Genomic DNA, 12,678 nt, shown 5'->3' with positions numbered 1-12,678 from the left:
CATGGCTTTTAGGCCCAAACCGTACCACACATGACAATAGCCTGCATCACATGTACATCAAGGCACGTAAAATACCTAACATACTCATTACCGCACGTCAAGTGCAAATTTTTCCATTAGCTTCAGTCAAAAACCTCATGGTCAAAAATAAGCAATAATTATCCAGAAACATCTTTGGTTATAACTAATTATCATGTTTAGATAATAACATTAATATTAACTGTATATAATTAGCTCACAAGAAAATTATCCAATTTTTTATGTTAGTTGTACCGAGACATGAGAAAACAGCCTAACTCCAATGTTGCCATTGCATTCTCACTCTACAACTTATTATACTTTAAACTTGACCCCAAGACAAATTACTGGAGTTATGTTAGCTTGTGCCACATGTTACGTACCAAATTATGTTAGATCTAACAACACACCAGGTCACTTACAACAAACAGTACAGACCAAAATATAAACAGAATGATCGTATCGATCTAATATGAATATATTTAATAAAATTTAAAAATTAAATATTATGAAAAATAGTTGAAACAGCCGCCTTTTCGGCCCATAAAACATACTTTGAATACTGAGTTGTAAGACGACGATACAATCTGCAGCACCGATCATTTTCTGTTAAATTTGATAATATTTTCTGACACGTTTGATCGGTGATCAGAATAAAAATAAAATTTAATAATTTGATTTTAAAAAAATAATTTTTTTTTTTAATTTTTCACTTTCATTTTCATTAACCCTACGTGCCCAAATATAAAATAAGTAGCAGACAAGTAACCGCACATCAACCCACTTCACCCATCAAATCAACAGATCATTACCGTCCATGATGGCTAAACAAGACAAGTTAGACCACTAATTTCCACGCGGATGGCACTGAAATTATTATTATTATTTTTGAAAAGAAAAATGGCACTGCAATTAATGATTCTTTCCGCTTCCCGTCGCCTTCAAAACTAATGACCAAAAACAAAACAAAACAAACCAACCAACCAGACGATTTTCCTCTATTTCTCTCCGCCGTCGCCTTTGAGTTTCTCTGTCTCCGCCCCCGTCTCCGGTCCGAGCCGCCCCCGCCTCCTCTTTCCATGATTGCCGGACCCGGCCCGGCCAATGCCGAACCCGTGGAAGAAGGCGCGGGCCGCCGGGCTCTCCCGGCTCGTCTCCGGCATCGGTCGGCCCGAGCGCGGCGCCTCCCTCGTCGTCCAGACCGGCTTCCCCACCTCCCTCGCCGACCTCGTCGTCAAGAATCGTGACCGCCTTAAGAAGCCTTCCCGCAAGAAGACCACCTCCCCCTTCCCTAGGGCTCCGGCCACCGTCGCCGGCGACGATCCCGGTCCTCTTACCGCAGTTCATAGATCCAGGGCTGGCCGCGATGGAGTCTTGGAAGAAGCCCCCTGCGCTCCGCTTCCCAAATCCACGGAGATCGAGGGCAACGGGACCGGGTCCGGATTTGCGCTTCTGGTGGTGAATTTGGTGGTTCTAATGGCTCTGTCCATCGAAAGGAGGAAGCTTGTCGCCGGGATCACGGTCTCGGCATTTTCCCTTCTTTTGCTCGATTTCATGGGGTTCCAGGTGTTTGCGTTCCTGAAGCCGTGCTCGAATGCGAGGAGGAACTTGAATTCGGTGATTGGAGGGTTGGATTTGGAGGGGAGAGAGCGGGTTTCTCCGATAAGAGAAGTTGGGGTCGATGGCCGCCTGGATTCTATGCCATCCGACAGAAGTTGGGAGGAATCTTCCATCGATTCGGATCAGCGGAGGCAGATTTTGCCGGAAAGGAGGGATCTTGCTGTTGGCCTAAATGTTGTTTCTTCTGGTAATTCAAAGGGGAAGAAGCTCTGGAAGAAGTTTGTCCCGAAGAAGCTTCGTAGGAGTAGAAAAGATAAAGATGAAAAGGAACTTGACTCGAATTCTAGTTCGATTTCGAGCAGAAGAAGAGAGTTTGATGGAATCAGAGGAGTGGATGAAGTGATCCATGGAGCAGGAGATGAGGAAGATGGCAATTGTCTTGGCTTCATTACGTCCACTGAGGTTACAAATTTTGTTAAAGAAGAGGTTGTGGATGTGAACCGAGAAATTGTTCTTGAGACTAAATCAGGATCTCAGCGGTATGTTTTCTTTGTGATAGTTCTTTTTGGGCTTGTCGGAGGGAAGGCTGCGGCGGTCGTTCTAACTATGTCTTGGTGTCTGTTTATCAAATTAACTCAAACCGTGCAGAAGAAATGAAACATGCACGGGGCTGATTTCAAGTTTTTTGATGTGTTGTGCATTAGTGGAAGGTTTTTTGGTCTCTGAAGTTGGGAAGGCTTCTGTATGTATCGATGTATCATCACTTCTCACGATCGAATGCTCAGCTCAACCTTGGGTTGATGATTTGTGTTGCAAAGTTTGTATAAGATATTGTCCACAAAAAAGTAAAAGGAAAATTGCAATTGTTTATTTATTCCTCTTGTAGCTTGATCTCTTTTGTTTTAGTTCTTCTTCATTTTGCCTGATGCTTTGCTTCTTGTACCACTTTAATGCTTTGCTTCTTGTAAATGCTTCTGATGGTGTGTGTGCAAAGGGTAACCTTACCATATCATTGGTAGCATATTGTTACTTAAATTTTGTCCGATATTATTGAACTTATATCTTTTATCGAACCACCTTTACATATCTCATTCTTTGTCATCATATCAAAACTTAAATCTTTCCATTGCCTAGATGTTCAAGCCAACACTCTCAGACCATGAATCTATCTGTATTACATTTCCAAATATAACATCTACTCTTAGGAAACTCATATAATGTGTTTTAACCAAACAGGCTTTTTCTTGTGATCTGATAGGGCTTCTTTTATTCCATCCTCCATATAATTAGCGTTCCTTAGAACAGCATGAAAGCTCTTTTATTCTTAACGTCCCTGTTAGTTTTACTTAAGGCACTTGATAAAAAGTCAATACAAGTATCTTTTATGATTTCTTCTGAGAAAAATCTATTGAGAATTTCCGTTTTAGATTGTTTATGTTATGGAAAGTGTTGTTGATCAAATTGTGCTAATTTTTTAATGACTACAGTATCAATCTAGGGAGGTTCCCTGTAAAAGCCTCATCCATCTGCTGGACAGGTGGAATGGTAGGTGTTGGTTTTGCTATAACATGCTGATAATCTTGTGTGCGGTGAAGGCTCCGTCATTGTGGCACCTTATCTCATGGAAAACTATTCTCTATTCATAGATGAAAGGAAAAATCTAATTTACCATGTCTCTCTACTAACTTTGTGGAGTTCTTTCCTTCTTATTAAAGGCAAGACCTGCATTTATTATGGCCTCTTCAAGTCCTACTGTATTTATTGAGGTTGTTGTGCAGGCATAGAGGAACATAGCCCAACAAATGGTCCTCACTGTCATTAATCTATCCATAGATTCTATGACCTTTTCAATCACCCTGTTGACTATTCAAGATTATAGGATGCTGATAAAACACAAGATCTGCATGTTCAGGATCCAGTTAGCTGACATAAAATCATCTCTTAGAGCAATTTATACTCATAAAGATAATTTAACTATGCTTATTCAACATGTTGAGGTCTATTATATTATCTGACATGATTTCATTTGATTTATTTCCCTCTCCTTGATATCAAGACTATCTGAGAGAATTAGATCATTATGAAAGTCCATCATCAGCTTAATAAAGTAAAAAAATGCTTTAACAAACTATTCCTGAATGCTGTTCTGAAATCAAAACCCTGTGCATCAATTAAAAGATGCTGGTGTAAGAGTTGTAAAGATTGCTCTCCTTGCATGGATTGCTTCTAGTAGCACAAAGAAACTTGATGTGCTGATGCATGATTAAGTTCACCAAGATGAGTTCAACAATCTGAAATATTTAGGATATAGCCAAGGTTCGCAGTTTTAGTATCAGACATCATATCGGTTGGTGACTGGTATGGTACAAAGTTGTACCATATCGCACCATACAGATACACCAAAAGATATATATTCTTTATTTTCAAGGTGATTCTTTTCATTGGAAAATTGGGAATGGAGAACAAATTCATATCTTTACTGACCCATGAATTAGAACATATTCCTCTTAATTGCAGGCCGACACATATTAACATGGATCAGTGTCAGGATAGCAGCAAAGTTAGTACTTTGATTTATGCTTCCAGGTGCTGGGACCAACAGAAGCTAAATTCATTATTTCCTCCTAAGATAGCAAGTCAGATTACAGAAGTTCTGATACCGCTTGTTTATGTTTCTGATAATTTAGTACGTCATAATTTGGAGAAATCAGTATTAAATGCAAGTGGCAGTTATAAGCTAATACGTAAATGTAATAATGCCTCTATAAGCTAGAATTTTAGGAAGATTTCTGATACCCCAACCGTTCAACTCTTTCGATTACACATCAGAAGAGTTTAGAGAAACACTGGAGGTTCATTTCAAGCAAGTTTTTGACTCCATATCTATTGGAATTCTTACTAGATCATCATCAACTAGTGGTGAAGAGAGTTTTTGCTGCTCATGCCAGTTGGTTTTTTCATGGATGTCTCAAAACCAAAGTATTTCAGTCCTGGTTGTTGATGCGGAGCAAATTTCAGCAAAGTATGCTCTCTAACTTTCTGAATTCTTGCAAATCGCTGACAACTTTAACTCTGCTACATCTTCTTGGCCTTGGGGTGCTAGCGGCTCAATGAGCCTTCCCACAACAAAGGCATCACTAGCTAAATTGTTATGGTTAGGTTGGAGATCATGAAACAAGAGGATGCTTCATCATTAGAGATTGTGGTAGGCGGATGATTATTTACTTTGGGACTAAAAGATTTCATTCTTCTGTTAGTCCTCTTGTTGAGCTTAGCTGCTTACGGGGGCTTAAAAATAGATGCATCATTTTAATAACACAAAATTATGAAGTGCTTTGAGATCTATGCAGATGGATAGATGATAGAGGATAGAGTTTTTTGAGATATACGTAGTCAGATAAATAATAAAGAAGAGAGCATTTTGAAATATGTACAAACAGATGGATGATAAAGAACATTGTGCTTCGAGATTTATGCAGATGAATGGAAGACAGAACATGGAGCAATTTGAGATCCATGCAAGAAGATGGAATACTTTAAGATCTATACAAGTAAATGGATTAAAAAAATGAAGTGCTTTGAGAGCTGTGCAGATAGATGGATGATAAAGGGCAAATCACTTTAAAATCTGTGTTAACAAATGAATAACTAAGAATAGAATGCTTTAAGATTTGTGTAGGCAAATGAATAATAGAAGATGGAGCACTTCGAGATCTGTGTAACGGATGCATGATAGAGGATGAAGTACTTTGAGATCTGTGCAAGTAAAATAGAAGATGGAATGATTTGAGATTTGTGTAGATGGATGAATGACAAAGGATGGAGTGATTTGAGATCTGTGCAAGCAAATGGATGATAAGGATGGAGTGCTTCAAGGTCTGTGTAGTTGGATGGATGATGGGATGGATGCTTTAAGATCTTTACAGAAGGATGGATATTGGAAATGAAGTACTTTAAGATCTTTGCAAATAAATGAATGATAGAAGATAGAGCGCTTTAAAATATATGAAAACAGATAAACGGTTATGGACAGAGCGCTGTAGGGTTATGTAAAAACTATGATCTGGCTTCTTTGAGTTAAGAATATTTTTGGCTTTTTTCTCAGATCATATTAGATATTACAATGAATTTGAAACTGTAGCTAATTAGTAATTTTTAAACTTTTGATTGGCCCAAATTTGGATGTTTTTTTTTTATTATTTTTTTTTATTTTTGGTGGAGAATTATCCAAAATTTTAATCGCAGCTATGCTCGCCTCGCACGCAGCCATGGCAAATTTCAGTGTTAGCATGAACCTCGTGAGCGACAACTTTCGTGACCGGACAACGACATGCCGTTCATGCTTAAATTCGTTCATCCGGCCCTTCTAATATGCCTTTTATCATGATCCCACTGCAGCCTTTTCCTTCATCATGGTGAAGCATGACAATATCACATCACTCCTCACCAGCACCCGGCGATGCCTGGGGCGGTTACAACCAGCAAGTAGTCCAATCGAATCAAGTTTGATTAAGCCCAGATATTGAAATTAATTTTATATTTTATATTTTTATTTTATCATTATTATGGCCAAGGGCTTGTGGTTTGAATGGGTCGGTTTTCGACAATGCTAGGAGCACTATGTTACAGTGTAGGAGAGAGATGACATCATTAGTTTCAGATTGATTGTGAGTTAATAAAAATTTTGATTTATATGGGATGAGACCTTCTCTCCTCTATGAGACTTTTGAAGGACAAAATCATGAGATCTTGTGTTATAATGGTCAAAAACTGAAACGGATAATATCTCACGTACGTAAAAATAGAGACTGATCTATCCGAGCCATAAGCCCTTAACCATAATATTGGTGTGCCAGATAAGAAATCGATATATCTTCAATGGATTGTAATGCGCCTTCTGCAATCTTATCCAGAATCTCTCTTGATTGGTTGGTAAAATGTCCGATGTTCTCTTGGACTCAGGGGTACAATCATAAGTTGAAGTGGATAATATCTCACATATACATATATACGACAGTGGAGACCAATATATCTTCGACGTACTATGGTGCACCTTCTGTAATTTGAAGATATGGTTAGAGGTCAAAATAGATAATACCTCGTATATTCAGCAACGGAGACTCAATCATTCGAGCATGGAGTTGATTCAAAATGGATCCAGCCATAATTTAAATTAAATTAAAAATAATTCAACGTCAAATCAATGTTGGCCAATTAAAATCATGCCAACGTTTTTATGGGTCGGTTTTTTTTTTTGGTAAAAGGTTCCTGTGGTTCGGGTGCCATCAATCAATTGAGGCATGCAATTTTTTTTTTTTTTTTACCAAAAAAAATTTGCATGCCTCTAGTCACACTAACTAGCTAAATATGCACTCTGACAGCAATCCACGACGCCCTCCAAATCGTACCAACGTGCAACACTGCGAGTCTGGAACAACAGGTCATGTTAACCCAATTCCATCATGGATCACGTTAAGTTAATCATCTCCAGCAGAAGCTTTCCAGCTTCAAAGCTTTCCGTGTCGGTACGAGCTCCGGCTAAAAAGTTTGACCGGTCGATGGAATGCCACACAACGTCCGGTCCACCTCATTTTGTTATATTTCATTTTCTTTCTAGACTAATATATAAAATTTCGTTTAAAGATATCGTAAATTAACAAAGAGAGGCTGACGGCAACGTTTTCCGTCTATTGAGTCTGAATGCTGAGCTGGAGCTCGCAAAATTCCGACGGTGGCCGAGCTGGCACTCGAATATTCCGTCTAAATTTCACGTCGTGGATTCGCTTCACGGAATGGAGACAACCCGAGCCAGGGAAATTGGCGGACAGAAATAGGCCAAAAAAAGAAAAAAAACACCCATATCTCTCTCTCTCTTCTTCTTCGAGCGCGCTGTGCTCCTGGAGAAGAAGGGTGGCCCGAGGCAGAGGCGACTAGGGTTTACAGTCGCGCACCATTCCCCAGGTTTTTTTGATGTCGTTTTTTTGGGTTTTAGATAATCTGTTAGTTGGATTCGTAGATCCATCAGTTTTCTTGGTTTTTCTCGTGGAATTTGTGCAGATCTTTTGTTCTTTGAGGTTTCGAGGGTGTTGATTTGTTTTTGGGGAGGGTTTTAGTAGCCGCATTTTTTAGTTTTCGGAAGATAGATGCTTTGGATCAACAAAGCTCGAATTTACCTGTATCTCTTGGTGCTCCTTTTTTGTTTATCTTATCATGAGTTCTTTGGAGCAAAAATTGGATCAGGTTTCTACTTCGTTAACTAGAGATTTTTTTTTCTTTTTTCTCTTCTTTTTTAGTGCATGGAAAATTCTCGTGTGTGATTTGAGTGTACTGTGTGTGATTGGAGTGTACTGTGTGTGATTGGTATATCAAAATCCCTTTTTGGGGGTTGTGTGGGTAACTAGGAGTCTACTTGTTGCAAGAAAAAGCAATATGAATTTGAATGGAGATCTGCCTTGAATAACGTACAATATGTGTTTTAGCTTGTGATAAAGGGGTAGTTTTGATGATCTTAAAGGATTAGATGTGCTCTTTAGTTTGAGCTCTCGAATTTTTGCATCGGAATGGAAGTGATGAGCTTGACATTTTGCTTTTCAATCTTAAATGAAGTGTATGGATGGTTTGCTCACTTTATTTTGGTTCCATTTTTTATTTTTGTATTCACCTGAAACTGACTGAAAGGCCCACAGCAGCAAACTACCTTTTCTAGGTTTAACTTTTCATGCCCATGTGGTTGCTTCCCAAAATGCGTTTTGTAATCAGGTGCATACAAAAGAGAAACCATTGGGTTTGTTGGTTATATATCGGTTGGGGATAGTGATTGATGACCTCATCATAAATTTGGGATATATGCTTTTATTCGAATTGTGATTAGTTGTACCATCCTTAAGTAATGATGTCATGTTTTTCAAATTCCCCACCTTATAATAAGGATATATGGCAAGTATGGTTGAAGATATACATGATTTCTTCACACTTTTCTTACTCATTGCTTCATGTTTCTTGTTTTGTCTTCATTTGATTTTTCTTGAATTCTTGTTTCATGCTTTTTGTTCTCATGATTTTACTTATCTCACGATGCATATTTATGTGTTCTTCTATGGTTGCAGCCTATCTTAAAGTGCTCAAAATGGTTGCACAGGAGTTCACGGTGGACTTGAGTAAGCCTCTTGTCTTTCAGGTAAGATAAAACTTGTAATATCTTTTATTCTTTTGTAATGATCATTTTTCTTTCGCCATCAAAGGCACTTCAGTGCTGATGTTCTGAACTGTTTTACTTAGCACTTTTATATAATAGTGGAGAGAGAGAGAGAGAGAGAGAGCGCTCATTAGCATGTCCTTGCATTTCAGATATTGCAAGTGATGATTTAGAGTTATGACCCATCTTCCCTCCTATGGTATTATTGGCTACAGATGGATCAGTTGAGTCTGGGGTTTGCTAAACGCAATCCAATCTCATTTGAATTTAGATTTAATATCTAGATCCAATACAAGCTTATTTATCGGGTTGGTTCAAGTTGATTGCTCTGCTTTTGAAATCAGTTGGGGATAATATATTGGGGAAGGTCTGTCTAGATCCAAGCCCAACACCATATCTTTGGAGCTGGGTTGAGGTTGTCTTTGGATTTTTAAATTTTCTCAGAAAAATATGTTGTAGTTGTCAACAATCACTGATGAGACTATTACAATTCTCTTGTAGGTATGAGAAACTTAATTTATGCACACTACAGCTATGTATTTTAGATAAATCCATCAGAATGTTTTGCATTACAACTGAATACTGCAGTATACATGCTGTAATAAATAAGGAAATCTACTATAGAATTTGTAACGATATGCTGATCTAACTTTATTCTTCAAAGGACTAGTTGATAGGTGAATGCCTCGATGAGAACAACAATAGTTTGATATAATTATTTATTAATGCATCAAACTCAGTTTAGCATAATGTGATGCTTTCCCTTATTGAAATTGACTGTGTATTTAATTTTATGGATATTTGAATATACGATCAGGAGTAGGGTTTTAATTGGGTTGGATTTGTTAACTACCCAACCTAATTGGGTCTGTAGGGTAGGATGGACTGGGTTTGATCAGAGAAAAGAGGATCCAAATCTGATCCACAATATAAATGGGTATGGACCTTGAGCCAATTCTGACTGTGATTTTATGTTTTTGGTTTGGTTGGCCTTACTGGGTTGGATTTTGGGTCTGATCTTGGAGACCTATTCCATTTGCAGCCTTAGACTTTAGTAATTACAAACTATGAGACATGCATAAAAATCCAGCAAATCTTTGTTGTAATCCTGTTTAATACAAAATATATAACATGCTTGAATTTTACCTCATCTATATTTTTCTCACTTGCAAATTATGTTTCTATTTTGCTTTCATAGTTATAGTTCTTTGTGGCAAATTCTATTCCTGTTCTTATGGACTATCCTGATCTTATTTCCATACTGTAACTCACTTATAAATGCCTAACGATCAATTAAAAAAGCTTGTTTTATTGCAAACTTTAAAGGTTGGTCATCTTGGGGAAGCTTACCAGGACTGGGTTCATCAGCCTATTGTTAGCAAGGAAGGTCCACGATTTTTTGCAAATGACTTCTTGGAGGTATTATTGCATTGTCTTAAATGACTGAGGCACATTTGATACTAGCTTCTAACCCCTGTTATTCCAAATATCAGTTCCTAACATGCACTGTATGGTGGGCGATTCCAACAATATGGCTGCCAGTTGTCTGCTGGTTCATTACCATGTCTGTCCGAATGGGCCATACAATCCCTGAAGTAGCTCTGATGGTTATGAGTGGAGTCTTTCTGTGGACACTGATCGAGTATACTCTGCATCGCTTCCTTTTCCACATGAAAACAAAAACTTATTGGTAGGTTTATCTTTCACTTCAGTTCTCAATCCATGGCCCCAGATCAATCTCTTTCTGCCTGGTAAGATGAATAAAATATAGGTTAAAAGATTTTGAAAATTATGCTGCAGGGCAAACACAGCACATTATCTTCTTCATGGGTGCCATCACAAGCACCCTATGGATGGACTCCGCCTTGTTTTCCCCCCTGCTGCCACAGCTATTCTATGTGTGCCGGTAAGTAAATGCATTCCAACATCCTTACATGGCTGGTAAGAATTAGACACACTTCTCTTTCATGAGTTTATAAGCATGTTACTTGTCACTGATGCACATAGTTGTGACTGCATGGTGTTAGATTTTCTAGAATTTAAAAGATGATGATCATAAAACTGATGCTTACAAGATACTGATGAGAATCTTGGGAACAAATTAACTAGGGAATTCTTTTTCCACTCGATGCTACTACCTGAAATAATGAAGTTTAACTAGTGAGTAAAAGCTACTGACTCTACACGGATTGTCTTTCAGTTCTGGAATATGGTGAAACTCATTGCAACCCCATCCACTACCCCTGCTTTATTTGGTGGTGGTCTTCTGGGTTATGTTATGTATGACTGCACTCACTATTATCTTCACCATGGACAGCCATCCAAAGATCTAGCTAGAAATCTCAAGGTGAGAAAAATTATGGGCTATCATTTGGATTCTCATCTGACAATTCCAGATCTTTAGGTGTTATTCTAATAAAAAGTTGCTTGTCTACCAGCGGTATCATCTGAACCACCACTTCAGAGTTCAAAGCAAGGGTTTTGGGATAACTTCTAGACTATGGGACATCGTGTTTGAGACATTGCCTCCATCAGAAATTTCTGGGAAAACCTGTTGATTTTTTCCTCTCAATTGCTTAAGAGAATGTGATTTATCAAGGTAGACTCTGTACATCCCCATGTGGAATGATTTTGCTTTTATGATTGTACTATGTTAGTTATGGTGTTAGCTTTCCCAGTTCTAGCAGGAATTTCTGTCACCTTATTTTTCCTTTATGTGCAATTCTTTCTTGCAGATTGCCTGTAAGATTTGACTGGCAGTTCTTGTTTTATGAATTTTATGAATGAGTTAAGCATGGATACTCCTATTCCCATATTCAGGATGCTTGACTGATCTATGTTCCTGAGAATTACATGTCAAGAATTCTTTTATGATGTGCACTTCCATGGTATCTCAGATAAACCTTGTGTGCTGAATGTGGTTGAAGGCAATTACTGGCATATAATGGGTTGGTTATGTTATTTATTTGAGCCTAGTTTATCTGTGCAAAGACAATCTGGTTCTATGTTGAAGTTGGATTTTAGATCCTATCTTGCCTTGGCAACTAAGGAATTTGAACAGCAGGAGAACAGAAGCTCTAATACTAAATTGATATACGACAGAGGAAGAAGGAGAGCGAAGAAGAAGAGGAGAAAGAGGAGGGAGAGTGCAACTTAATATTCTCAAATATCAAAAATGCAAATTGTATTATCAACTACATAGCAATAGGTTTATATAGATAATTCAGAACAATAATAAGAGTCCACATAGAAATAGAATACTAGAGTTCTCATAAAATTCTAATCGTAGAGTCACATAAAAAAAAAAAAATCTAATTTCTACAGTTACGTCTGACAGAAGTGCATTTAGATTTCTTGTAGGATAGTCCTCCACCAGTAATTTTTTATATTGGGGAGTTGGTAATGTTGGTGAAAATAAATTTCTACGAGCACTTAAACTGACCCCTTAATTGCTTTATTCTGTTCTACTGAGGAGTTGTTTGTGTTAATAGTTGGGATAGCTAATTCGCTGCCGAACTAATTATTAAGATGTAAGCAATCTAAATATCACACCCGGAATTCTGTAGGATATGCTGATCCCTCTCCTTGAGCCATTGTACATTTTCGTACGCATCCTGGCATATATGTGGCATTTTTTTGCTTTCTAGCCATGATTTGCCTCAGCAGCGGTCTAAAATTCCATGAGAACGGTGGGGGTGCATCTTTTCCTTTCTTTTCTTTCTTTTATTTTTTTTTTCCCCTCTTTTTTTTGTGGGGATTGGGGCAGGTAGGGTTGAAGGAAGATTGCATCTTATGAAAAAATTTGCAGCATCCTCTCTTCTTCAAAGGGGGTTATAGATGGATGCGTATTTTAACCATTTTAGAGTTGTTTCTGAAAATTTGTGGATAGAAATTGTGCATTCTGA

The 12,678-nt window shown here is 38.0% G+C and overlaps 2 protein-coding genes across 3 annotated transcripts; both read left to right on the top strand.

The window, feature by feature from the left end:
• Positions 1-1,004: 1,004 nt before the first annotated feature.
• LOC140855552 (uncharacterized) lies at positions 1,005-2,452 on the top strand. The gene has a single exon (XM_073251509.1). The coding sequence runs from the start codon at positions 1,123-1,125 to the stop codon at positions 2,233-2,235; it is 1,113 nt and encodes a 370-aa protein (XP_073107610.1). The 5' UTR covers positions 1,005-1,122; the 3' UTR covers positions 2,236-2,452.
• A 4,923-nt stretch (positions 2,453-7,375) lies between these two features.
• Positions 7,376-11,667, top strand: LOC105033213 (dihydroceramide fatty acyl 2-hydroxylase FAH1). Of its 2 annotated transcripts, XM_010907926.4 has the most exons (8): positions 7,376-7,539; positions 8,685-8,755; positions 10,100-10,192; positions 10,267-10,463; positions 10,574-10,679; positions 10,974-11,120; positions 11,212-11,372; positions 11,509-11,667. In XM_010907926.4, exons 2-7 carry the CDS (start codon positions 8,705-8,707, stop codon positions 11,329-11,331), a joined length of 714 nt encoding a protein of 237 aa, XP_010906228.1. In that variant the 5' UTR covers positions 7,376-7,539; positions 8,685-8,704; the 3' UTR covers positions 11,332-11,372; positions 11,509-11,667. The 2 variants fall into 2 exon arrangements, with proteins under 2 accessions (XP_010906228.1, XP_010906220.1); XM_010907918.4 differs by having other exon boundaries at positions 11,212-11,588.
• Positions 11,668-12,678: the final 1,011 nt, after the last annotated feature.

This window comes from Elaeis guineensis, chromosome 2 (genome assembly GCF_000442705.2).
Source record: "Elaeis guineensis isolate ETL-2024a chromosome 2, EG11, whole genome shotgun sequence".
Taxonomy (NCBI): Eukaryota; Viridiplantae; Streptophyta; class Magnoliopsida; order Arecales; family Arecaceae; genus Elaeis; species Elaeis guineensis.
This window is presented reverse-complemented; position numbering and strand designations above follow the sequence as displayed.